Below are 26,988 nucleotides of genomic sequence, written 5' to 3' on the forward strand. Positions count from 1 at the left end.
TAGCTAAAGCTGAGTAGGTTTATGACTGTTTTTTCTTGACAGTGAGATGTTTCTTAGTGCCAGCCACATTAAGGTTTAGATTCATGACGTGGACCAGGCCCCTGGTGCGGCCTCCATTTTATAAATCCCTATACACTAATTGACTTTATCAGCATACCTGGGCATACAGAGGGGCCACCAAGTATAGATGGAAGCAGAGAGATTGATAAAGGAGGCTGGAAGTCAGATGAGATGCAGGAGCCAAAGAGTCCAGTTTGGGAGCTGTGGGCACATAGACATTATCTGGTACCAAGTAGGGCTAGGAGAGAGAGCAGGAGCAGGGAACAGGGTCTGGGACAGACCCCGAGGGATGCTGGATGATTTAAACAGCCTCTCCTCTTGTTCTCTGCTTCTACCCTCACCTCAGTAGTCTATTCTCCACCCAGAAACCCCAGCGGTTATTTTAAAACTAATGTCATTGTTTTGCTCAAAACCCTACAATGGCTTCTAATTTCACTCAGAGTAAAAGCCAAGTCCTTACTGTGTCTGGAAAAGGCCACATGATCTGCCCTGCCCCTCTCCTAACTCTAAGCTACTTCTCTAACCTCACCTCTACCTCTACTATCCTCCCACTGGGCTCACACCACTCCAGCCATACTGGCTTTTTGCTGTTCCTCAAAAATACCAACTACTCCCAAACTTCAGGGCCTTTGCACCAGCTGCTTCCTTTACCTGGAATGGTCTTCCTCTAGATCTTCTACATGTATTACTGTCTCACTTCCCTGAGGTTTCTAGTTGAATATCAGCCAATCAGAAGATCCAAATAGATATTTTTCAAAGAACACATCCAGATGGCCAACAGACACATGAAAAGATGCTCAACATCAGTTATCATCAGGGAAACGCAAATCAAAACCATAATGAGATATCAGTTCATACCTGTCAGAATGGCTAAAATCAACAACACGAGAAACAACAGCTGTTGGTGAGGATGTGGAGAAAGGGGGACCCTTGTGCACTTTTAGTGGGAATGCAAACCAGTGTGCCCACTGTGGAAACCAGTATGGAGTTTCACAAAAAGTTAAAAATAGAACTATCCTATGATCCAGCAATTGCACTAGTAGGTATTTACCCAAAGAATACAAAAGTACTAATTCAAAGGCATATATGTGCCCCGATATATAAAGCAGCACTATCTACAATAGCCAAATTATGGAAGCAGCCCAAGTGTCTGCCAATTGATGAATGGATAAGGGACACACACGCACGTGCACACACACACACACACACACAGACACACACACAGGAATATTATTCAGCCATAAAAATGAATGAAATCTTGCCATTTACAACAACAGGGGGGTGACTGGGTGGCTCAGCTGATTAAGTGTCTGACTCTTGGTTTCTTCTCAGGTCATGATCTTGGGGTCATGAGATAAGAGCCCAGAGTGAGGCTCTGCACTTAACACGGAGTCTGCTTCAGATTCTCTCTCCCTCTCCCTCTGCCTCTCCTTCTCCCTCTGCTCACACTCTCCCTCAAATAAATAAATAAAAATAAAATATTTGCAATGACATGGATGGAGCTAGAGACTATTATGCTAAGCAAAATAAGTCAGGGAAAGACAAATAACTTTACAATCTCCCTCATATGTGGAATTTAAGAAAGAAAATAAAGGCTCAAAGAAAAAGACAAACCAAGAAACAGATTCTTAACTACAGAGAACGAAGGGTTCCCAGAAGGGAGGGGGGTGGAGGACAGGTAAAACAGGTAATGGGGATTAAGGAGTACACTGTCATGGTGAGCCCTGGGTGATGAGTGGAAGTGCTGAAATCACGATATTGTACACCTGAAACTAATGTTATACTGTATGTTAACTGGAATTTAAATAAAAACTTTAAAAAAGAATAAATAAATAAATATCAGCCAATCAGTGAGGACTTCCCTGAGCACCTATCCTAAATTGCAATATCCACCTATCTTCCTTTCCCTGCCTTTGGGAACTTATTAATGCCTGTTTTATGTCCACTTGATGCATAGTTTATAATATTATATTTATATGTTAATACTACATTTATATTTAACATGTATCAATCATCACCTGGTATATTAATTCTTATAATTTCCCACCCCAAAATGTAGCTCCATGAGGACAGCAATTTGATTTTATTCACTGCCATATACATACCTAAAGCCAAGAAAGGTTTCCTGGTATGAGATATGCACTTGCTAAATTATTTGTGGAATAAATTCCAACATTTCATGATACCACAGAAGAAGAGCAAAAGGACCAAAGGTGTAGGAGACAAACTAGAAAATACAGTCACAGAAACCAAGGGGAAAACACGCTGATACAAACAATGGTTAGCATTTATTGTTGCTTATCACTGTAGCTCAGTGCTTATCACTGTGTTCACCCACTTCCCGCAAAATATCTCATTTAAACACTGCTATAATCTTACCAGGGAGGTGCCACCGTCACCTTCTAAATAATTTAGAGAAGCTAAGTAACTTTCCTAAGGTCACTATATATATACTATGTCTTGCTAAGAAAGGCATTGTATTGAGTTCTAAAAACTGTCCACTGAATTGGTTCACAGGGAGACCTTAATGCTGGTGACCTTAACAAAAACCTGGGCAATGTCCAAGCTGAAGAAAAGTGAGATACAGAAGGGAGGGGAGGAAATGAGGACAGGGAGGCAGCCAGCTCTCTCCAAAGCTGGCTTATGAAGAGGAGGATGGAGAGAGAGCTAGACCAGTGGTTCAAGGGAAAGAAGGTTCTATTTTAGGTGACAACGAAATAATTTGAATTTCTAAAACCCAACTCTTTTCAGAGTTTTGGTTAGCATATCTATGTGAGCAATCAGCATAGATAAGGTATTTGTTTTTCCCTGTTTCCTATTCCAAAGAAATTCAGATTTTGCTTATCATTTTGGTTTAAAAAAAAGACCCTATGTTATGCATAAAATTTGCTTTCCATATCCCAGAGGATGGAGAAATCTATAGAAAAGAAGATGTGTAATTGGGTCAACATAACAAAGAAACAAAAAGATGACCTACTCCAGTTCTCTTGGGAAGCTGAATCAGGGCTTTAGAAAAATCAGTCAAGCCCCACTATTCTGTGACACTGATCTGGAGGCAGAAAACCTCGCTGGCTGCTCAGTCTGGGCTAACCACTGCTTGACACCTCGTGCAAGTCGCCCAAGCTCAGTGTCAGCATATTTATAATGCCTCTCTTGGTTCTGGGCCCGCTCAGATGAGGTGGAGCCAAGAAATGTGTTTTATACAAACGCAAGGTATTCCCAGGATTTCTTGTGATTGAAGGTGAGCATTTAAACACACCTAGAACATACTCAGCCAAGAAGCCCTCTGTTTGGATATGTATACAAACATTCACCAGCGGATTCAAAGGAGAAAAAGATTCAGTGATTGCTTAACAATTCCACGTGTCATATATTTAAAACACCTGCATATTTGCTTTTTATTCCTGCAACTGGTGCTGTTGAAGCAAGTTCACTGTGATTCAGGTTAAGCCACACCCAAGCTTGGGGCAATGTCTACTCTGAAAAGTGACTGATTTTCAGTTTGCTCTGGATGTGACAAAGTAACAACTCTGTACCCAAGTCCTGCCACAGCTTAAATGCTTGTGCATTTACTAACCAAAGAAAAACCTGTAAGGCCAGTCTAATTATAGACCCGCCAAGCTTTGAGACTCTTCCTTAAACACTTCAGAATCCGGGCCTCACTTAGGGCAAGATCACACATGACTCCAGCCCTGTACCCATTCCCCAACTGAGCCCATTTCTTATGGAGACAAGGCCATGGCCTTCTCCAAACAAAGAAAACCATTAGGACTTCATTTTCAATTTTTTTTTAATGTTAAAACATTCAAGTCCCGCCCTTTAGCTATCCCTGTATATTACAAATATTGAAAATGTTGGAATGGGGGCGGAGGTGGTGGATTAAGTGTTACAGAGACCAAATGCATCAAGCGTCTCACTTATGTAACATTCTGGGCTCCAGGAACCTCTGAGTGGGAGGGAATCAATCCCACATCCAAGCAGACAGCAGCTAAAATCACCGCCTCAGCACAATTCTGGGCATCCTCTTCATCACTGCAGACTGAGACTGGGTCTCCTTCCTCTCCCAGTCCTGGACTGCCAATGACAGCAACAGCCAAACCACCCTGTCCTCTGGGCTGCCCGGGGCCCTGTGCCTGAGGGGAGAGTGGTGCTTTCAGGGCCTATGAAAGGGTTGAGAGCCATGTGGCCCCAGGAGTAATCCCTGTAGCCTCCATGGGGTGCCTGGGTGGCTCAGCTGGTGAAGCGTCTGCCTTCAGCTCAGGTCATGATCTCCAGGTCCTGGGATGGAGCCCCATGTAGGGCTCTCAGCTCAGCGGGGAGCCTGCTTCTCCCTCTGCCCTCCCACTGCTCATGTTCTCTCTCTGTCTCTCTCTCTCAAATGAATAAATAAAATCTTTATTTTAAAAAAAAAAGTTGTAATCCTGGTAGCCTCCTAAATCAGCCCTGGCCAGGACCCTAAGTATTACAAATGCAAAAACAAAAATAAAAAACAAACAACAACAACAAAAAAACAGTGCAGTTCTTCTTTATACTGGCTATTCACCCCCAAGGCTGAGGTGTGGACTGGGAGATTGGCATCAGGATCACCACTGGAGACCTTCTAGAAATTACCTCTTGACCAGTGTTTCCCTCCTCCCTTTCTGCAGCTCGCCCCACGCTCTGTATGTCCGCCCTTCTGCATCACCCACCACTCCCTACACACACACCTGGCCTGCCCCATCTCTGCGTGGCAGGTTATGTTCCTGCTGGATGGAATCATCCACTCCTCTCTCACAGAAATTCCTCCCTTCTGGGACCAGATCAAATGCTTCTCAGAGAAGTCTTCCTCAATTACCAGAAGCAGTATCTCCTTCCTCCTGCCACAGATAATATTTTGGTTACAACAGTGATAAGAGCTGGTAATAAGATTGCTTACCGAGCACATTGGGACGGGAACCGTGTGAAACACTTTATAAATTTTATTTCATTTAATGCTCGCGATGACCTCCATGCGAATATGCTACTATTACTCCCTTTTGCAGGTGAGAAAACCTGTGTGGAGAAAGATAAAGTACTGTAAAAGGCAATGGGGGCACTGGACTGGGGCCAGAGCAGTCTGACTCCAGAGCTCACTCTACCATATGCTGCCTTCGGGTCCCATCCGCTTCAGGAATTTCTGAGGTCGTAGTATATCCTTGGAAGTCCCATTATATTAACTCTGGGCTTAGCTCAAAGTGGGTCCTTGAATTTAAGCAAAACTAATGCGGGGTGGTCTTACACATTTCTAGACAGATCCCTGTGGCTGGTCTTTCCAGGCTTGCTCTCCCTCTCTATCCGTAATCCAGGAAAAAAGGCTTTACAACAGATCAAGAGAAGCAACTATAACCGGTCTTCCAAAGCTGAGAATCCAAGACCCAGGGAAGTAGGAGAAATCTGACCTACTTTCTAGAAGCACAGAAGGGGCCCACAGAACCCAGAGAACCACTGTCTCCTAATTTTGGTGACCAGGTGTCTGAGACATAAAAGAACTGCCTCTGTGCACATCAGATAGATCTCTTAGAATGATGAGTCCAGGTTGCAGGGGAGGGGGGGTGTCTTTTTTTTTTTTAAGTAAGTTTATTATAAAGTTACGTGTGCTGCAGTCAGCATTTCTTCAGATTCTCTGAATTTTGGTCTCATGGAGAATCACAGATTCTTGCTGAGAGAACATAGCAGTATGGCTCAAAGGCTGAAAGCAGATGGATGGGCTCTGATGTTAAGTAGACACGGTGGGAATGAGACCCACAGGGAAGGGAAGTCTTCCTTGACCCTCTTAAGGTCCCTGGCTGGGTCTGAAAAGTAAACTGATGATGAAGTAGTTAAACCTGAGTACTTCTACCCTGAGGCTTGATGAAGAGAGAGGACAGTCATGGGGCAACGTGACAGGTCACGGAGTAGAAGGTCAGTGTAGTAACCTGGGGGAGATTTAGCAAGGTCTGTTTGTTAGGACTCTTCCAGGGTCCCCTTGTCTTCAGAGATAAAGATGCTTCTTTCCTCTGGGTATGGGAAGGGCTTCTCTCACAGAAGGTCTGAAGACCTGTTTGGCGGACGGAGGTGCGGGGGTGGGGTGGGGGGGGTGGAGAGAGTTCAGAGTAACCTTCCTGCTTCTCCTAGGTTCTCCAACTCCTTCAGCTTAAAATATTCAATTATGCCAAGGTGCCATATTGGGGGGTAGTGTGTCCTGAACCCCATCAGCTCCAACCCTGCCTCCAGGTTTGTGATGTGAAATTAGTTACTTAATGTCTGTGTGTCAGCCTCCTTGTCTGATAATGGAAATAACACCAGCTCTTACCCATTTGTAAGGTGACTGAAAGGACACAATGGGATGGATAATGCATATAAAGTGCCCAGTACAGTGCATCTGGTAAACGTCAGCTCTTATTTAACAATTACTACTATTAATATTACTAGAGCTATTGTTGGTTGTAATGTGTTTACAGGAGCAATTTTTTCATCTAAAAAAATCTTTTTTTAAAAGATTTTATTTATTTATTCATGAGAGAGAGAGAGAGAGAGGGGCAGAGACACAGGCAGAGGGAGAAGCAGGCTCCCTGCGGGGAGCTCGACGCAGGACCCAATCCCAGGACTCCAGGATCACACCCTGGGCCAAAGGCAGGCGCTGAACTGCTGAACCACCCAGAGATCCCCTCATCTGAAAAATTCTTTACCGAAGGGTACTGTTAGTGCTATTCTTTTCTGCCCGACAGAGCTAGAACACAGGCACCCACACCTCTGAACACGAGGGGTGAAGAGATGCGAACTGCAGAGGTACTAACAATCAAAGCTGCTTGGAACCTAGGATTGTGAGCTTCTCCTTTGCCCCACCCGTCCTTAATGTCCCCTATGGCTGCTGCCTTGGGTTCAGCTTGGGACGCCTAAGGTCCTTCATCTAAGATCTTAGCCAGTTTTCCCCAGCTACTGACAAGGAGACTCTCAAACCCGAGTGAGCGTAACAATCAATTCAGGTGTCTAACAAATGCATATTCTTGGGCCCACTGCAGGATACTATGATTTAATAAAAAGTATCCCAGGTGATTCCAATACCAGTGGTCCTGGGAACCACACTCGGAAAAACAGGGCCAGCGATCAACATGTTAGATGTATCTATTGTGTGTGCGTTTATTTCCTGAATCAGAAAAAGACCGGAAGCCTTCTTCTAATTTTCTAACTCTACATCTGCATTATAAAAAAAACTAATGTTCGTTTGAAGCCTAATCCTTGGGTTCCACGGTAATGGGTATATAGTGGCATAAATTTTTTTTGGAAAAGATTTTACTTTTAAGTAATCTCTACACTCAACTTGGAGCTCAGACTTACAAATCCCGAGAAGAGTCACATGCTCCACCGACCAAGCCAGCCAGGTGCCCCTGGCATAATTTTCTTTAGATAGGCCAGGATCTGGACATAGCTCAAATTCTGGCAAGGAGGCCAGAGGCTTCGATTCCAATGACTACAGTCAGGATGATGCTGGTGATTACAGAGAACAAGATGCAGACATGGCTGCAGTCTCTGAAGTGGAGGGTGCTCACCGACCCTTCTAAAATTCTTTAGCATCTGATATGATCTATATCTGACATCTTCAAAGGCCTGGAACACAGGCTGTTAGGAGAGAATGCAGTTGCAAATGTGGGATCTGCTCCAGGACTAGCAGTCAGGACATTCCCTTCCGTTCACTCTCGTGACTAGAGGCAGCACACCACTTAAGACCAGGGAGACCACAAACTTCAGGGCCAGACTACCTGAGTTTCAAATCCCAGCTCCTAAACCCATTTCCATGTGACCCTGAGCAAGTTACTTAACCTCCCTGTGCCTTCATTTCTTCATCTATAAAATGGGATGTTGCAAGAATAAAGTCAGTTCACAGTAAGTGTTAGATGAGTGTTGTTATTATTGAATGGTTATGTGACCCAAACCAAGCCAATGACACACAATGCCAGAACTTTCACTGGAAAGGTTTCTGCTGGAGTTGCTAACGTGGTAAAAATGTAAGCTAAGAAATTGCTGTGGCCACTTGTGGAGAAAGTCTTCCTGATAATGGAGCTACCACAGAGGAGAGAGAGCTGAGAGATGGAGAAAGTGCATCTTGGATTTCATGCTATTTGAGACTGGAATCTAATCTGTCTTGTGTGGGATCTTCCAATGACATGGGTTTTTAATTGCCCTTTTAATTTTTTTTTAAGATTTTGTTTATCTATTTATTTGAGAGAGAGAGAGAGAGAGAGAGAGAGAGAGAGAGAGACAAAGACAGTGTGAGCAAATGAGCAAGGGGTGCGAGTAGAAGGAGAGAGAGAAGGAGGCAACCTGCTGAGCAGGGACCTTGACATGGGGCTCAATCCTAGGATCATGATCTGAGCTGACGGCAGATATTTAACTGACTGAGCCACTCAGGCGCTCCTTAACTCCCCCTTTTAATGTGTGAGTCACTTTGAGTAGGTTTCTGTCACCTGCAAGCAAAAGAATTCTGACTTAGCTTTTTAAAGATATTCATATACCACATGCCATATACCATTCACCCATCTAACATGTACAATTAAAAGGTTTTTAGTATATTCACAGAGTTGTGCAACCATTGGTATAATGTAGGATTTTGATCCCAAACTCTTCAGAGACAGCTGAATAGATATGGCACATGGGTGGCAGTAGGGATGGGCGGGTGCAAATCTGCTTCTAAAACCATCACAATTTGAAAACTACTTTAAAAGTTGGAATCACCAAATTTATCAGTGTTGAAGTAGCTTAAAGCTGAGCGCCAGTATAATGTAAAAGGAATGAGCTAGCTGTTAGAACCCCTGGCTTCTTTTGAGGGAAATAAGAAACCGCCCCCCCCCAAAAAAAAAATAAATAAAATAAATACATAAAAAAGAGATGCCTGGGTGGTTCAGTGGTTGAGCGTCTGCTTTTGGCTCAGGGTGTGATTCCAGGGTCCTGGGATCAAGTCCTGAATCGGGCTCCCTACATGGAGCCTGCTTCTCCCTCTGCCTATGTCTCTGCCCCCCTCTCTCTGTATCTCTCATGAGTAAATAAATAAAGAAAGAAATAATAAAAATCTTTTTAAGAAAAAGAAAATCCCTATCCCCTTCACATGTTACAAACTACAGTTTTAGTCAAATCCCCTCATTTTTCATGGTAAAACTGAGGACCAGAGAGGCCAAGCCACATGCCCAACTTGACAGAGACACATTCAAAATACACATTCAATACACTGTTGGACACATTCAAAAATACAATTCAGTCTTCTGTGCTGTTGGTTTCAAGCAGTTCTCACTTTTTCTGCAGGATTTCATATTCGAGGCCCAGGTCAATCTCTTGAAATAGTTGGAGGTAAATAGAGACTTTATCATGCCAATTGAATACACATTCATTCATTTAAGAAGTACACTGTGATGAGGGTCTTCCCTATATTTATGTTCAATTCTAGTGCATCCCTCTTCAGATAAGCTAGTATTCCACCTATAACCTAGAGGAAGGTTAGTATACTTTCCTTGAAGTGGCATATGATAGGGAATTTCAAAAATATTCTCTGGTGTTTAGTGCGTTAGGCAGATAGTAACAGATTTGCGAGTTCCTACATACATTCGTGTGATAACCTTGGTTTGCTGAATCAGGAGCTATAATTACAAAGAAGGATTGCTAGGGGTAAGATGAATGATGGCTAAGGGAATAACTCTACTCTTTAATAAAAATAAAGAGATTTGATAACCAAACTGGAAATTCAGAATAATTTCACTTCTAACAGCCCTCGAGGCTTCAGACAATTTAGCGAAGACATAAAGAACCTTCTAGCGCTTACTCATTACAAATCTGTGTATGTAGGCACATGAGAACTCTCTATAAAGGCTTTGGAAATTTTTAGAAACACACTTCCTGGAAGAACCTGAGTGGTTTGGATCTGGCTAACAAAATGTAATACAGTCTGGGGCAGGATGCATTGTACTGCATTCAAGGACAGAAAGGCATTTGCTTCATCTGGGATATCCTGTGAAAACACATTAAGAACACCAGGGAAATATCATCAGCAGGGATATTATTTGTGGTCATTGTTGTTTTTAATACATGGTTTTTCCTCTGGACAAAATAAGCTGAACCCTGTTAAGAGTACTGGATGTCTTATTTAAATTACGGGCAAGAAGTGGTAGAAATTTTTTTTTAAGACTTTTTTTAAGCATTCTCTACGCCCACTATGGGGCTTGAACTCCCAACCCCAAGATCAAGAGTCACATACTCTTCCGACTGAGGCAGCTGGGTGCCCCAAGAGGTGGTGGTAGGATTTTTATTTTTTTAATTTTATTTTTTTTAAAGATTTATTTATTTATTCATGAGAGACACAGACTGAGAGAGAGGCAGAGACACAGGCAGAGGCAGAAGCAGGCTCCCTGCAGGGGGCCTGACACAGGACTCAATCCTGGATCCCCGGATCACAACCTGAACCGAAGGCAGGCACCCAACCACTGAGCCACCCAGATGTCCCGGGTGGTAGGATTTTTAAACTGCATTTAGTCGTGAGGTCCTTGGATGGACTTCAAGGGGAAAATAGTGAAAAAGAGAAGAAAACCCATTTGTTCATAATGATACTACTACTATGATGACTTTGACGAGCTCTCATTTACTTTTCTCAGTGACCTGTCCGTTATCCTGAGGTCAACCCCTCTCCCTCTACTCTGAGTCCTAACCAGCCTTCCTTTTTTTTTTTTTAAAGTTCCTCTTTTTTTTAAAAAAGATTTTATTTATTCATGAAAGACACAGAGAGGCAGAGACACAGGCAGAGGGAGAAGCAGACTCCCTGCGGGGAGCCTGATGGGGGACTCAATCTCAGGACCCCGGGATCACACCCTGAGCTGAAAAGGCAGACGCTCAACCTCTGAGCCACCCAGGTGCCCCCAGCCAGCCTTCCTATTCGAGTGCCTCCCGCCAACAATTCTCCCCTGTCCTTCCTACATCATCACATTTTCTCTCTCCATGCATTATTTCCAGGAGCACAGCAACGTACTGTTAATGTTCTCCATCCTTAAAAATCCCTCTCTCGACCTTGTTAACCTGTGTTACAACTAAACCAGCAATTGCACTGCTGGGGATTTACCCCAAAGATACTGATGTAGTGAAACGCCAGGACACTTGCACCCCAATGTTCATAGCAGCAACTTCCACAATAGCCAAACTGTGGAAGGAGCCACAATGTCCTTCTACAGATGAATGGATAGAGAAGATGTGATCTATACATACAATGGAATGTTACTCAGCCATTAGAAACTACGAACACCCACCATTTGCTTCGATGTGGATGGAACTGGAGGGTATGATGCTGAGTGAAATAAGTCAATCGGAGAAGGACAATCATCATATGGTTTCACTCATATGTGGAATATGGGAAACAGTGAAAAGGATTATAAGGGAGAGGAGGGGAACTGAGTGGGAAAAATTAGAGAGGGAGACAAACCATGAGAGACTCCTAACTCTGGGAGTTAGGAAGGGGAGGTAGGCAGGGGGATGGGGTAACTTGGGGACAGGTACTGAGGAGGGCACTTGATGGGATGAGCACTGGGTGTTACACTATATGTTGGCAAATTGAATTTAAACTTAAAAAGTGTAAAACAAAACAAATCTTGTCAGTCATGCTCAAAACCCTTTAATGGCTCCCATCTCAGAGAAAAGCTAAAATCCTACAGAGACCTACACAGTCAGACCTCACCTCCTACCTTCCCCTTCTGAGCTCCAGCCAAGCTGAAATGACCTTCCCTAGAATATACACCAGGCATACTTTCTCAGGGCTTCGGGTTTGCTGTTCCCTCTGCCCAGGATGCTCTCCCCCACGATATCTAAACTCCATCTCTTCATGTCTTTAACCAAACATCACCTTTTCAGTGACGCTTTCCTTGGCCTCCCTGAGTAAAGCTGCATTGCAACCACATCCAGATTCTCCCTCTTTCTCTACCCTGCTTTATTTTACTTCTTAGCACTTGTTGCTTTGTAACAAATCATACAATCTGCTTACTTAAGTTTATTGTTTGTCTCCCCCAGCATTCACCATTCTGTAAAAGCACGACTTTTTTGTCTGCTTTGCTTGCTGTTGAATGTATCCCCAGAACCGCAGCGTTTGGTACATAGTAGGTGCTCAATAACTACCAGTTGAATAAATGAATGATTAAAGATATGGAAAAAAAAAAGATACACATAATGTCTTATAATTTCAGAGTTTTCACAATCATGCTTATTTATGATTCTTCTATAACCCTTGCTTTATAGTGTTCTGAAACAAACAGGGACCCTTGTTTTATCATGTAAACACATCTGTCTGTCTTTCAAATAGAATTTGACTTGGGAATGCAAAGAGTTAAAATCCTAGAGTATCATTAGCAACTCACTGAGTCTCTTTCTCTGCTTTCCTTCTGGTTTATACTAAATTCAGTATGGAGGGAGGAGGCCTCTGTGTCCATCCTGGGAGGACTTCAGAAAACAATACTGGGCAACAGAAAGCAGCATTCAGAGCTCAGACCTGACACCCATTCAGAAGCTACGGGGAAAAATTAGGAGCTGGAGAGAGAACGCAGACTGATTCGTATTGCCCAAGACTGTGGTTCTGTGGGCCAGGAGCACCTGGGGGCCTGACAGAGCGTCCAAGGATCAGAAGAGGAGGAGCAACGCACGACAGAATATAGAGAGTTCAGCAGTGATTAAAAGTCAAAGCCAGACCAGAACCACAACAGGACAGAGATTCCAAAACAGGCAGACAGTCTGCTCTGGAATAAGAAAGACCCGCGTTGGAGGCCGGCCCACCCCCTGGGGGCCCTGGGACACAGTTCTCAGGGCGCTGAGGGATTCGGCCCAAAGCCCAGAGCACCGTCTGGCAAAGGTGGGGCTTGTGGACCATTAGCTGCTCCCCCAGAGTCCAGCTCGCCCTGACGCACCGAGTGTGCACTGAGCAACTACCGCTTCAGTGAGCACACGTGTGACTCAGGAGGAGCGACTGCTCCCCGCCAGCTGGCCTGCGCGCTCTCCCTGGACCCGGCCCTCTCACGCCTGCTCACCCCACTCCCGGAGTCACCTTCCCACTTAGTGTTGTTGTCCCCGCTCCCCCATGGAGCCGAGTCCGTGATGTCAATCCCCGCCCCAGCAGCCAAACAATAATTTCCAACTAAAAACACGGCCTTGGCCATTGCCTCAGGGAGCCGGGGAGCAAGGAGGCACCACGCCAAGGCCCTGTGCGTTCAGTACTCCAGTACTCGGGCTGACACAATGGTTTAGCACGTTTCTGTTTTCCTCCTCTGGAGGAAAGCTGGTTTCCAAGAAGGATTTCCCCTCTTTGTGTTCCCTCTTTGTTCACAGCTTTAGTGTTTGCTTTTGCTTTTTATCTTTGCAATAATCCTTGCGGTTTCAAGAATCTGAAGAGATTCTGGACTAGAGTCCCTCACCCTTCCCTGAAAATCTCTCTGGTTCATGCCAAAGGGGGCTGACACATTTTCCTTTCACATCACAAAGAAGTCATGTGAACAAACTTGGTATTTGTTTAAGGATTTTTTTCCCCTACGTCTTCAGTCAAGGTTTTGTGTGACAAGAAGTTCAGGTCAATGGAATTTCTGGATTCCTGGAGAGAGGGTTCCGGATGGCATGGGCTGCAAACCCGCTGATCCATTTAGAAGTCCGGCAGGGTGGAGGAGGTGGAGGGCCTCTTTGCCTGGAAGCGAACAGCTGTGCCCCCACAAAGCAGGTGGGGGGCTGACCTCCAAGACTCGTTCATCCACAGCAGGGGGATGCGGGCTGAGGCTTCCAGAGTTTCTGGAGCAGCAGCAGGAGCGACACACTGAGGGCACCTCCAGCAGAATATGATCTCCACGAATCAAGGAGGCTTCTTTTTGCTTTGTTCACTATGTTCTCAGCATCTAGCTCTATGTGCAAGTTATGACTGGTATTCAGTAAATATTTGTGGAACGAATGAATGAATGAGGTAAGAATTCTCTTGATTAAGAAGTTTTGAAAAAGTTTAAAACCTGCTGTTGTCACATTTAATTTTCCAAGAAAATATCTGTAATTCTATGGAAATCCCAGTTTGATGTGGCCTGGAGAATAAAACAAGACCAAAGCTTTTCTTTTTTTTTTTTTTGCCATCTATGACAAACCAAAAAAGGGACTTCAGGCAAAAATCATGGGGCCTAGTGTGGCCAAATATGGTACCAGGTAGGAGGTGAAAACCTAATAACAACTCAGGGTCATGAGTTCGAGCCTATTAGGCATAGAGCTTACTTTAAAAAAAAAAAGATGCATACATAGAGCTATATCAATGTGAATTATTATGCATGTGTACACAGAGATATATAGAGTTACAACTTACTGAGTACTTGCCTCATGCCACACACTATTTTCTTACTTGAGCTACAGTTGACATACAGTATTTTATTACTTTTAGATGTGTCAGACACTAACTTATCCCGTACTACTAAGGCAATTTCCATTTTACAGATGCAGAAATTGAGTTTCTGAGAAGTTAAAAAAAAAATGATTGAATACAAGGAAACCTTAAAAATAAGGTGATTCTTCCTTTGCCCACTGAAAATTACTTCCTTCCTAAGATACACACGTACACACATGAACACACACCACATCTTTATTCATTCTATCGATGGACATTTAGGTTGCTTCCCTATCTTGGCTGTTGTAAGTAATCCTGCAATTAAGAGAGGGGGGCATATATCTTTTCCAATTAGTCTTTTATTTTCTTTGAATAAATACTCATGGTGTGATTACTAGATTATGGGGTAGTTCTATTTTTAATTTTTGGAGAATCCACACTGTTTTCCACAGTGGTTGCACCAGTTTGCATTCCCACCAACAGTGTATGAGGGCTCCTCTTTCTCCACATCCTCACCAACATGTTATTTCTTTTTGTCTTTAGCCATTCTGACAGGTGTGAGGTGATATCTCACTATGGTTTTGATTTGCATTTCCCTGATGATGAGTGATGTTGAGCATCTTTGCATGTGTCTGCTCGCCATCCATTCAGATCCTCTGCCCTTTTTAAAATCAGATTTGTTTTTCTGGTGTTGAGTTCTGTAAGTTCTTTATGTGTTTTGGACATTAATCCCTTATCAGATGTATCATTTGTGAATAGCTCATTTCCCATTTTGTAGGTTGCTTTTTCATTTTGTTGATTGTTTCCTTTGCTATTCAAAAGCTTTTTATTTTGGTATAGTCCTAATAGTTTATTTTTGCTTTTGTTTCCTTTCTTGAGGAGACATATTCATAAATATACTGCTATGGCCAATGTCAGAGAAATTACTGCCTATGTTTTCTTTTAGGCATTTTACGGTTTCAGATCTCATATTTAGGTCTTTAATCCATTTTTAGTTTATTTTTGTATCTGGTGTAAGAAAGTGATCCAGTTTCATTCTTTTGCATGTAGCTGTCCAGTTTTCCCAGCACCAATGTGGAAGAGACTGTCTTTCTCCCGTTGCATACTCATTCCTGTTTCATCTAGATTGATTGACCATAGAGGTGTGGGTTTGTTTCTAGACTCTATTCTGTTCCACTGGTCTATGTGTCTGTTTGTGCTTATACCATGCTATTATGATTACTAAAGCTTTAGAGCCTAGCTTAAAATCCGGGAACATAAATACCTCCAGATTTTTTTTTCTCCCCTCAGGGCTAGAGTTTCTTTAACCAGTAATTGTTAGATAGGAAAACTTGGGTTTGGAGGCCACAGATGAGATTTCATTTGTTGAATTTGAATCAGAAACACAGACACTGAATCTAAGGCTACACCAAAGAATATGAGAATAAATAGATTAAAGGAAGAAATCTAAGACCCATAATATTTTTCTTCCAGGGAGATGAATAATGTATAATCAGATGTCTATTAATACTTTTTATTTGATTCCATATACATATATCAAATGTCTTCATCATTGCTAGAGCCACTTTTTGAGTAAGCGAACAGTTTTCTGGAGTCTGTTTACTATGCCTATTATGTTTCCTCAGTAGAAACACACATGAATACAAACACAGCCCCCTCTTCCACCATGTTGTTTAAATAGTTGCATATTATCACAGGATATTTATCCATTCTCAGAATTGAACACTGGATTGTTTCCAAATGCTCAGTGTTCACAAGGGCACTAAAATAAACACCCTTATAGATAAACCTGTACATAAGTTCTTAATGATTTCTATAGGACATCGCTATGTCAAAAGTGTCAACGGTCAAAACCTTATTCCTAAAGTGGGTTTTTTTTTTAGGATTAAAAAAAATTTTTTTTAAGTATAGTCTACTCCCCATCATGGGGCTCAAACTCAGGACTCCAAGATCAAGAGTTGCATGCTTTACCAACTGAACCAACCAGGTGTCCCCTAAACCCTGCCTAAGGTTTTTTTTAATCCACACTGACAAACTCTCCAGAAAGATTTTATCTGTCAGCATACTCTGTAGTAAGGTAAATGTTTCATTATGTTTTTCTGGTATCATCCTTGCTACATTTGTCAGAGTTTGGCTTTAGCACTCAATATACTTTCTAAAACAAACAAACAAACAAACAAACATTTTTATTTAAGTATAATATATAAGAAGCTAGGTAGGTCAAGCTCATAATCTAAAGCATGCAATCAAAAAAATAAAAATAAAAAAAATAAAGCATGCAATCTGAACAATTTTTATATAGGTATATCTCTGTAACACCATCCATATCAAAATATAAGAAATTTTCAACTTCTAGGATGCCTGGGTGGCTCAGTCAGTTGAGCATCTGATTCATGGTTTCAGCTCAGGTCGTGATCTCAGGGTTGTAGGACCAAGCCCTATATCAGTCTCCATGCTCAGCATGGAGTCTGTTTAAGATTCTCCCTCCCTTTACCTGCTCCTCCCACTTGTGCTCTCTCTCTAAATAAATAAATCTTCAAAACAACAAAAATAAAGAAATTTTCGACTCCCCAGAAGGTTTCATTACAAGTCTTCTAAATCAATACCTCCCTAACCCCATTCCAGCATAAAAGGCATAATCTTTTTTTTTTTTTTTCTTTTAATTTCTCTCACCATGGGCAACCTGGGTGGTTCAGCGGTTTAGCGTCGCTTTCAGCCTAGGGTGTGATCCTGGAGACCCAGGATCAAGTCCCACATTGGGCTCCCTGCATGGAGCCTGCTTCTCCCTCTACTTGTGTCTCTGCCTCTTTCTCTCTCTCTCTCTCTCTCTCTCTGTGTCTCTCATGAATAAATAAATAAAATCTTTAAAAAAAAAATTCTCTCACCATCAGTTCATTTTACCTGTCCCTGAACTTCATACAGGTACTCTTTTTGTGTCTGGCTTCTTTTACCCAACATAATATCTTTGAGATTCATCTATAGTTTTGCATGTGTCATTAGCTCATTATTTTATTTTATTTTTTAAAATTTATTTGAGAGAGAAAGTGTATGAGTGGGGACAAGGGCAGGGAGAGGGACAAGCAGACTCTGTACTGAGGGCACAGCTCAATGTTGGTCTTGATCTCACCACCCAGAGATCATGATCCCAGCCAAAAAGAAGAGTTGGCCACTCAACCAATGAACCACCCAGGCGCCCCTAGCTCATTATTTTAATAATCAGTTCACTGCTTTTATTGCTGTGAAGTATTTCACTATATGAGTGAACCACAACTTATTTTATCCATTTCCCTGTTGATGCCTATTTGTTATTAGTTTGGAGCCTTTATGAAGAAGGGTGCTATAAATACCCTTCTACATGTCTTTTTGGTGGATATATGTATACGCTCATTTTTCTTGCATATAGACCTAAGAACTGTTGTTCGTGTATTCTGGGTTTCACCTGTAGTACACAGAGTACAATAACAAAGAGGACAGTTAATTCCAAGTGGTTGATTCCTGGTAGAAAGTGTCCCAATTATCATCCTGGTCAGCATGTTTCAGACTACCTAACACACAAAAAGATGGGAGAATAATCCCTATGGCCTTTCAAGTCAAGCCATTTACCTCCAAGATGAACCACTAAGATGGATAGTCCACAATATGCCACAGAGTCAGCAATCTAAAATCAAGGGCACTCTTGGGGCACTCGGCTGGCTCAATTGGTAGAGCATGTGACTCTTGATCTCAGCGTTCTGAGTTTGAGCCTCAGGCTGGGTATGGAGATTACTTAAAATCTTAAAAAAAAAAAAAAAGCTAAGGGCAGTTTTATCTAAAATCTAAACAGCATAAGAGATTCATATTTAATTACTAATGCATATTATACTCATATTAAAACTTCCCATCTCCATGAGAAATCTCAAAAACTGTGCAGACTAAGGGAAGCCACATCTGTCTCTGAGAAGGATGTATTCTTATATTCATTTATGTAAGTGAACTGAGGTGTTTTTTTTTTTTTATAAATTTTTATTTATTTATGATAGTCACACAGAGAGAGGGAGAGAGGGAGAGAGAGGCAGAGACACAAGCAGAGGGAGAAGCAGGCTCCATGCACCGGGAGCCCGACGTGGGATTCGATCCCGGGACTCCAGGATCGCTCCCTGGGCCAAAGGCAGGCGCCAAACCGCTGCGCCACCCAGGGATCCCATGAACTGAGTTTTTTAAGAGGATGGCTCGTGCAATAGTGAATCGGCTTCAAAAGCTAGGTAGAAGTACCAACTGTCATCCTTTTTTGTCTTCCAACTAAATCACTGTCAGAGACTTTCCACATGTGCATTCATAAAAAGCAATTTGTGACTACCTGGTGGATCCAGCCATCTGTTCAACAGCTGGAGCTAAGAATGTCTGAATCTGTACAACCACCAGGAAGTGTGATCTTGGTGTGCAATGCAGTTGTCTCACCATTTCCTAGTCATGCCTAAGGATCTCAGCAGCGCTGATTATCTTCCACCTGCCCCTCAGGATTGCTCTGCTTGCTCTGGGAACCCTCGGAGATGCATTGCATCTAGGGGCTTCTAGCTGGGCTTACCCCTGGAGAAACTGGGAGGGGACGGGAAGGGAGAAAGGAGTGAGGCTGAGTATTCATCTCTTCATTTTCCTTGTCTGTGTCTCGCTGGCTGCATTCCTTAACCAAAAGTCACAAGTATGGTCAGGCAACTCCTTCCACATGGTGTCTTATCCCTGGGTTCTGGTAACTACTCCCTCTCTCTTCGGGTCTAAGGCTAGAGTCAGCACTTCTGCTACCCACCTGAAGTAGTCCTACTCTATCTCCTGAATTGTCTCTCCTCTTTTGTAAGGAGGTTCTTTATACATTTTTTTTAAAGTAGGTTCCATGCTCAATGTGGAGCCCAACACAGGGCTCAAGCTCACAACCCTGAGATCAAGACCTGAGCTGAGATCAAGAGTTAGATGCTTGGGTGCCTGGGTGGCCCAGTAAGTTAAGCATCTGCCTTCAGCTCAGGTCATGATCCCAAGGTCTTTAAAAAAGAATAATTAACCCTTATAACAGTCTTCTGAAGTAGATGTCATTTTCCTCATTTTAAAGATGAGAAAACTGAGGCCTCATGAGTTATGTCACAAGCAGAAAAGAAATCAGTTCTTGACAGGGGATAAAAAAGGCTATAGTGATTTGCTCTCTGTGCTTTCTATGTAAGTAGAAATTCTTCTATGAGCCATAATTTCCAAAAGATAACTAATGTGTTGGTCAACTGAAATGTAAATACACACATAATATGCATACACAACACATGCACATAGACATACTAAAAACCAGAATAAAAACCATGGTATCTTTACCTAATAAGTACCCTTGATTTTTTTGAGTCCTTGATCAATAAAATACCCTATGCTTACTGAATGCAACTACTGAGTGCACTTGCACTAAAAGATTTGGTTGATGCCTTCTTAAAATATTCTGTGAAGAGCTATGGCACCAGATATCTTGGATCTTTAATTGAGGATAAAAGTGTCTTTGGGGAGTTAAAGGGAGTCTATGATTTTATGACCATGTAAGAGAAAAACACTTACGTAAAAAGAAATGCCATTCTTTAAAATGGATCTTCTCATTGTTCAATACATTTAATTAACCTGAAAGAAGTCTGACTACTTCCTTTGTTTCACATTTTTTTTACACCATATACATTTAGGATCTTAAAATCTCCTGCCACTTTACATATATACCTTATTTCTATTAAAGGCCAATAATAAAACATTTAAGAATCTTCTGCTATACTTTTTAAAATAAATTGTTTTTTTTAAAGCAAAGAAATTGGGGTGGCTCAGCTGGTTCAGCATCCAACTCTTGATTTCAGTTCAGGTCATGATCTCAGGGTCATGGTACTGAGCCCTGTGTCGAGGTCTGAATTCAGTGTGGAATCTGCTTGTCCCTCTCCCTCCGCTCCTCCCACTGCTCACATGTACACTCTCTCACTCTCTTAAATATATAAATATATAAATACATAAATAAATAACATCTTTAAAAAAAAAAAAGGAAAAACAATTCATCTGAATCCTGTCTGACACCAGATCTGTATGCATTCTATCATCACCAGGTCACACTCCCCTTTAGCTGCCTACCCTGGGCCGGGTTTCACAACCCATGTAAGATATACTACTTATGTGACCATGGCCCTCACGCCCTTCTCCCCAGCTGAATGATAGAAGAGAGTCCTCTTTCTAGTTGATTCTCAGAATGCCTCCTAACATGCTACCTCAACCAGCCACTAATTATCAATCGGAGTAGACCTGTGAGGTGAAACTCATTTGTCAGCCCTGCAGGAAAACATTACTTCAGGTGAATAGGACAAAATCAGATTTAACAAAGAATGTGTGCTCCATAGATCAGGAACTTTGTTTTGTTCACTCCTAGTTTTCAGGGCCTAGGAAAATGTCTAGTACATAGAAGGCACTCAGTAAATATTTGTTGAATGGATGAAGGAAGGAAGGAAAGGAAAAAAAGGAAGGAAGTTGTGATCTATAGCACCAGTACCATGCCTTCAGGAAATTTATAGAAAATGAAGACAGACGAAAGAAGAACATAAACAACCCTAATGCAAAACAGCCTAAGACAGGTACCATAAAAGCTTTGTGGGTCAAATGAGAAAAGAGAGTAAATTGTTCTGAGTAACACAGCATTTAAAAAGAAATATGGTAATGCTTTCAAGCATCTATGTCCAGGCAGATACACTGATGGGCCTCCTTTAATAAGCAGATGAAAATATTTACAATTAGTAACACCATTTGCCTTACACTGTTTATAATTTAATAAATAAATCTCTTCTTGGGGCACCTGGGTGGCTCAGTCGGTTAAGCACCTGACTTCACTTCAGGTCATGATCTCCGGGTCCTGGGATGGAGCCCCTTGGAGGGCTCCCTGCCCAGCTTGGAATCTGCTTTTCCCTCTTCCTCTCCCTTTGCCCCTCCCCCTGCTCCTGTATGTGTGCACCTGCGCAAGTGCATGCATTCTGTTCCTCTCAAATAAATAAATTTTTTTAAAAATAAAATAAATAAATAAACAGATCTCTTCTTTTTGGAGTGAGCATACAGGACTTTCAACTCAAAATCTGAGTAGGTGAGTCTGAATGAATGAGAGCTTGAAGTATTTTAATATGAGCCTCAAAGGCAATCACATGTCGTCCCCTTCTCACTGAAACCTATCAGATTTATAGGATCTGATAAAGATCCTCTCTTATATAGAGTCTTTCTTCGCCTTTCACCCTAACATGGACGTATCTTTAATTTTCTAATTGTAAAATTCATATATATATATATATATATATATATATACACACACACACACACACTTGTTCTAAAAAGTTTCCAAAATATGAAAGTCCAGGGATCCCTGGGTGGCGCAGCGGTTTGGCGCCTGCCTTTGGCCCGGGGCGTGATCCTGGAGACCCGGGATCGAATCTCACATCGGGCTCCCGGTGCATGGAGCCTGCTTCTCCCTCTGCCTGTGTCTCTGCCTCTGTCTCTCTCTGTGTGACTATCATGAATAAATAAATAAAATCTTTAAAAAAAAAAAAAAAAAGAAAGTCCAGAAAGTAGAGGGCACAGGGCACCTGGCTGGCTCAGTCAGAAGGGCATGTGACTCCTGATCTCAGGGTTGTAAGTTCAAAGCCCATGTTGGGTACAGCGATTACTTAAATAAATAAAGTTTTAAAAAAAAGAAAAAAAAGAATGTAAGTCGAGGGCGGAAAGCAAGCCATTTCCTCTCCCCCAATCATTCAACTCTTACCCCACCCAAATGACAACAGGGTCAGCAAACTATGGCCTGTGGGCCAGATCTGGCCTGTTGCTTGTTTTTGTACAGCTTGGAAGCTAAAAATGGTTTTTATATTTTTAAATGGTTGAAAAAAAATCAAAAGAAAAATATTTTGTGGCATGTGAAAATTTAATGAAATTCAGTTTTCAATGTCCATAAAGTTTTATTGGCACATGGCCATGTCCATTTGTTTATGCATCGTCTGTGGCTGCTTTCTCACCAGAGTTGCAGACTAAGTAGCAACCCTGCTCTAACACAGTCGATCCTGTCAGCCTTTCTGAAAAACCCCTTTTTCTAACTCATTCTCTTTTATCCATCCACCTATAGGCCAAATTATTCGATGGAATGCCTCCTGTTTGTCAACCTGCCTATTTTATTCAGGTACACCACAGCATCTTAAGTTTTCACAAGCCAAACACCTATCCAACAGGCATCTCACCACCAGTCATAACCGTATTAAGTTTCTCAAAGGTCTTTTACCTCTGCTATACTATACATTCAAGAGCAGTTCTTCCCCTCCTTGCTTATCTTATAGAGAGTACAAGCATATCCGCACAAACTAGAAATGGCTGAGGTGCAATGGGAACAATGATCCCATGACTTTCCTTTGGAGTAAACACACCACCCTAGTAATCAATCACTCTCCAACTTGGCCTGTCAGGCCTCATGGAACACACCCTATGTAATTGTGCTGTCTTGTTGGGAAAATATTTGCCAAGCAAATGTCTTGTGTGAGTGGGGAGCTCCAAAGAAAACTGTTAGATGATATTCTTTTGCCCTTTTAGCTAATGTGAGGAACTAACTTTAGACTGTGTAGCTCTTTTACCTAATTTCCAGTGACTCATAGATTCATATACAGTCTGATTTTACATTGATTCAGCTTCTGCAATTATTCTGATGGAGCTTTGTTGACACTCTACCAACAAATGTGTTTTTTCTTAGAAGACTCCAATTTAGTCAGTAAGTGCATACTAATGTGGGTGGTCTTTGGTAATTGGCTTTAGTGAGGACAGAGAAAAAACATCTTTATGCAAGACTGGTTTCTGGGACTGAATTTCAGGGCTGGTTTGAATTAAGAGTTACATTTTCCCTAGAGGAGACTTCCTGTGATACAGTAATATTAAAGGAAATGAAACTTTTTGAGCTCACATTTAATCTAACTTATACTGGCTCAGCAAAGCTGGCACGTGTTCCGGTTACCTGTGGCTGCATAACATACCATCCCCAAATTTAGCAGCTTAAACAGCAAAAGCCATTTCTTTATTTGTGAAGTCTGCAATTTGGACAGGGCTCAGTGGAGACAGCTCATCTCGGCTCATCATGTGGCGCTAACTGGGGTCACTCAACTGAGGCTGGAGGATACACACCTATGGCTGGAAAGTTGGTGCCAGCTATGGGCTAGGAGCTCACCTGGAGCTTCTGGCCAGCATCCTTACTTCCTTTCCCTCTGGGCCTCTTGATGGGGCTCCTTGGGCTTCCTCACATCATGGCAGCTGTATTCTAAGAGTCAGTGGCCAAGAAAGCCATGGCAGATGTGCAAGTCTTCTTATTGTTCACCTTGTATGTCACACAGTGTCATTTTCATTGCATTCTACCAATTAAGCAAATCACCAAAGTCAGCTTAAATTCAAAAGGAGGTGAATCTGATCCCACATTCCAATAGGAAGGGTAGCAGAAAATTTATGGCCATTTTTATTCTTCCACAGAACATAAAAGAACAATGTAAATGTGTCTCTGTAAAGCATGCTTTGGATATTGCACAGAGTGGCAGCACAGAGAAGCCAAGAAGAGAGTCAGAGTGCCTCGTGACTGAACGCTCTCCTGGGACGAGGCAAGCACAGGCCACCTGGGTGTGATTTGAGTTTGGTCATGGACCAGTATGACCATGAACAGGACTGCCTGACCTTTCCATGTCCACATATCCTCATCTACAAAGAAGGGAAAATAATGATGTCTATTGCTTATGGTCTGTCCGGAGAAATCAAGACTCTGCTTTTTAATCAATCAAAAACCTTTAAAACACTGATGAACAACATGTATAGAAAAATACAAAAATAAATAAGTAATCTATGAATTTTCACAAACTGAATAGACTCATCTGATCACCATCCAGACCAAGAAATGGAACACAGCTAAGACTGGGAAGACAACAGGGAGTGGTAGAGACTTTGCTCCCTCTAATAGAGATAGCACACTCTTGGCTATTGCCAGTGGGTGCCACATAGGGATACAAGTGGCATGGCAGGCTGAAGAGAGTGGCAGAGGGCCAGACATAGCCCACAGGCTCCTTCTTAGAACTTTGCAGGAGAGTCTGGAACAGTGGTAAGGGGATGGAAAGATAGGAAGGGACTGAAGCCCATTCAAGGAGATGTCAGCATAAGAGAGGCCCACATTTTCGGTACAGCTAAGCAGGACAAGCATCATGCGTATGGAATGGGCTCAAGGTTCTGGAAGGAATCTTGGCTTGAAGTTGTCCTAACCTTTCCTGATTCCGGGAAAGACTCAGGGACAAACCTGCCACAAAGCCAAGTGCTCACCCTGCACATGTGCCACCTATTTTAATCACTAAACATTGTAAGGAGCTCCACTACTGTGACCAACTGTCCTAAATCTTTCTCCTGCACACACCCTCTTTTCTCCTTTCCAATCAGAGGGAGACTTTTACTCTCTCCTTTCCTCACTGTCTTACCTTGCATTTTTATATCTTGCCCTTCTGCGTAGAATTCCTATGGTTCTCTCTCTCTTTCTCTCTTTTGAAATGTCTCATGGTACATGTACTGTTGGAAGATTTGGGCACTTCAAATCCTTTTTTGGAAGGAGACAGATACAGTTAGTAAAATGAAAACAAAGTCTTGCTCACAGCTCCATCTCTGAAGCTGGAGGCGTCTGGGAGATCTCTTCACATAATCTCTTCACCCTGCTACGGCACATGGTTGCAGTAGTGGCGGATGGAATCCTGAGTAGTGGTAGGAGGAGGGGAAATCTGGAATCGTCAGCAACTAACTGCATAACTGGCAGATCTAGGGAGCCCATGGGATGCAGCTGGTAAAAGCAACATCAGGAGAAGCTTGATTTATTCAGGAACATTTGGAATGAACTACCACCTGAACATCATACATGTGCCTGCAGCATACTAAATAAGACCATGCACAGGGACGCCTGGGCGGCTCTGTGGTTGAGCGTCTGCCTTTAGCTCAGGGCATGATCTCAGAGTCCTGGGATCGGGTCCTGCGTTGGGCTCCCTGCAGGGAGCCTGCTTCTTCCTCTGCCCGTGTCTCTGCTTCTCTTTGTGTGTCTCTCATGTATAAATAAATTAAAAAAAAATTATTGTGCACAGCCAAGAGTTAAGCTTAGTGCCCAGCAAACAGCAGGTGAGCTATAAAACTCCTTCCCTCTCCTACCCCCTTCCTCCCTTCTATGTCTCTATCTGGCTGTACTGTACGTGGTTACAGGTTATTTACATACGAACCCTGCTAGTTACAGCAGTGCTTTTTCTTAAGCTCTTCTCCCTGACTGAACTGCATGGCCACACTGGTTTTCTGTTGACCTGGCAAGAAAGGTGATTTTGAATCATTTCTTTCATGTGTTAAAGGTGAAGTCTCAGGCAGCCCAGGTGGCAGCGGTTTAGCGCCGCCTTCAGCTCAGGGCCTGATCCTGGAGACCCCGGGATCGAGTCCCACGTCGGGCTCCCTGCACGGAGGGAGCCTGCTTCACCCACTGTCTGTGTCTCTGCCCCTCTCTCTCTCTCTGTGTCTCTCATGAATAAATAAATAAAATCTTTAAAAAATAAATAAAAATAAAGGTGAAGTCTCTAGTTCAGGAATGTTGAGTGTTTGGGGAACTATATTTTGTCATAAATCATGATCACCTTGGAGGCAGTATGATGGTACAGCTCGTTTGTTCACGTATGTCAACATTTTATGCTCAGCATACACGTTATTGGGACATCTAGGCACTTTAAGTACATCTAGAAAGAGGCAAGGCACAAATTAACAAAATCAAAGTGAAGAAAGAGATGTTTTTCCCCCTTGAAATCTCACTTTTTTTCTACCCGGTTTTCCTTACATATAATGCTTTTTTACCAAACACTGTCTTGAGTATTTTAACTAATGTAGCATAAAAATAAAACTACAAAATAACTATGTATTGGTTCCTTGCTGGTTAAAAGAGTACTAGATTCTTCACGCTGAGAATAAAAATCCTTAATAGTTAGGATGAGCTACAACTTTTATTTAAGAAAATCAGGATTATTTAGGAGAGTATGAGTGATGATGAGAACATGTTTTAGGCTCTACAAATAGTAGTAGTTTATGGGACAAAGATAGTTTATACCACTCAGAATTTGGCAAGGAGAGTCTACATTTTGGTTTAGACCTTAAAATATTTTTATTTGCATCTACATTTTAAAGGCATTTAAGTGTTAGTATGTTATTCTGGAAATACAAATGCACATATCTAATTTTATATAAACTGGACTATAAAGTCATTTTGAAACTGTTTTTTCACAAACTTAATAATGCAAGTCTTTATTTTACAATAGCTATATCTACAAGGTTAAAATTATTAAATCTATGTTTAGATATTATATCCAGTGTTTCACTATTTTAGATGATCGTAATTTACAGTTATCTTGACATGCCTGTCCCACTATTTCCTCAGGATAGTCTCTCTTAGTAGTGGAATATACTGGAACAAAGAATGTACATATTTAAAACTTGAAATGTAGACTTCAAACTTTCCTCCCAAAGGATCCTATCGATTTACATTT

At 42.1% G+C, this 26,988-nt stretch overlaps 1 protein-coding gene across 6 annotated transcripts in view; it reads right to left on the reverse strand.

Annotated features, from left to right (window-relative positions):
- The window catches only part of TMCC3 (transmembrane and coiled-coil domain family 3), a 271,622-nt gene that overhangs the window by 104,346 nt on the left and 140,288 nt on the right, over window positions 1-26,988 (reverse strand). Inside the window, exon 2 of one of the 6 annotated variants that reach the window (XM_049093919.1) lies at window positions 4,976-5,091. The exons of the other annotated variants lie outside the window; for them this stretch is intronic. Coding sequence (XP_048949876.1) covers window positions 4,976-4,984 — 9 coding nt within the window. The 5' untranslated portion in view covers window positions 4,985-5,091. The remainder of the gene's footprint in view (window positions 1-4,975; window positions 5,092-26,988) is intronic. 6 annotated transcript variants of the gene reach the window in all.

The sequence above is a fragment of the Canis lupus genome, chromosome 15 (assembly GCF_003254725.2).
Source record: "Canis lupus dingo isolate Sandy chromosome 15, ASM325472v2, whole genome shotgun sequence".
NCBI lineage: Eukaryota > Metazoa > Chordata > Mammalia > Carnivora > Canidae > Canis > Canis lupus.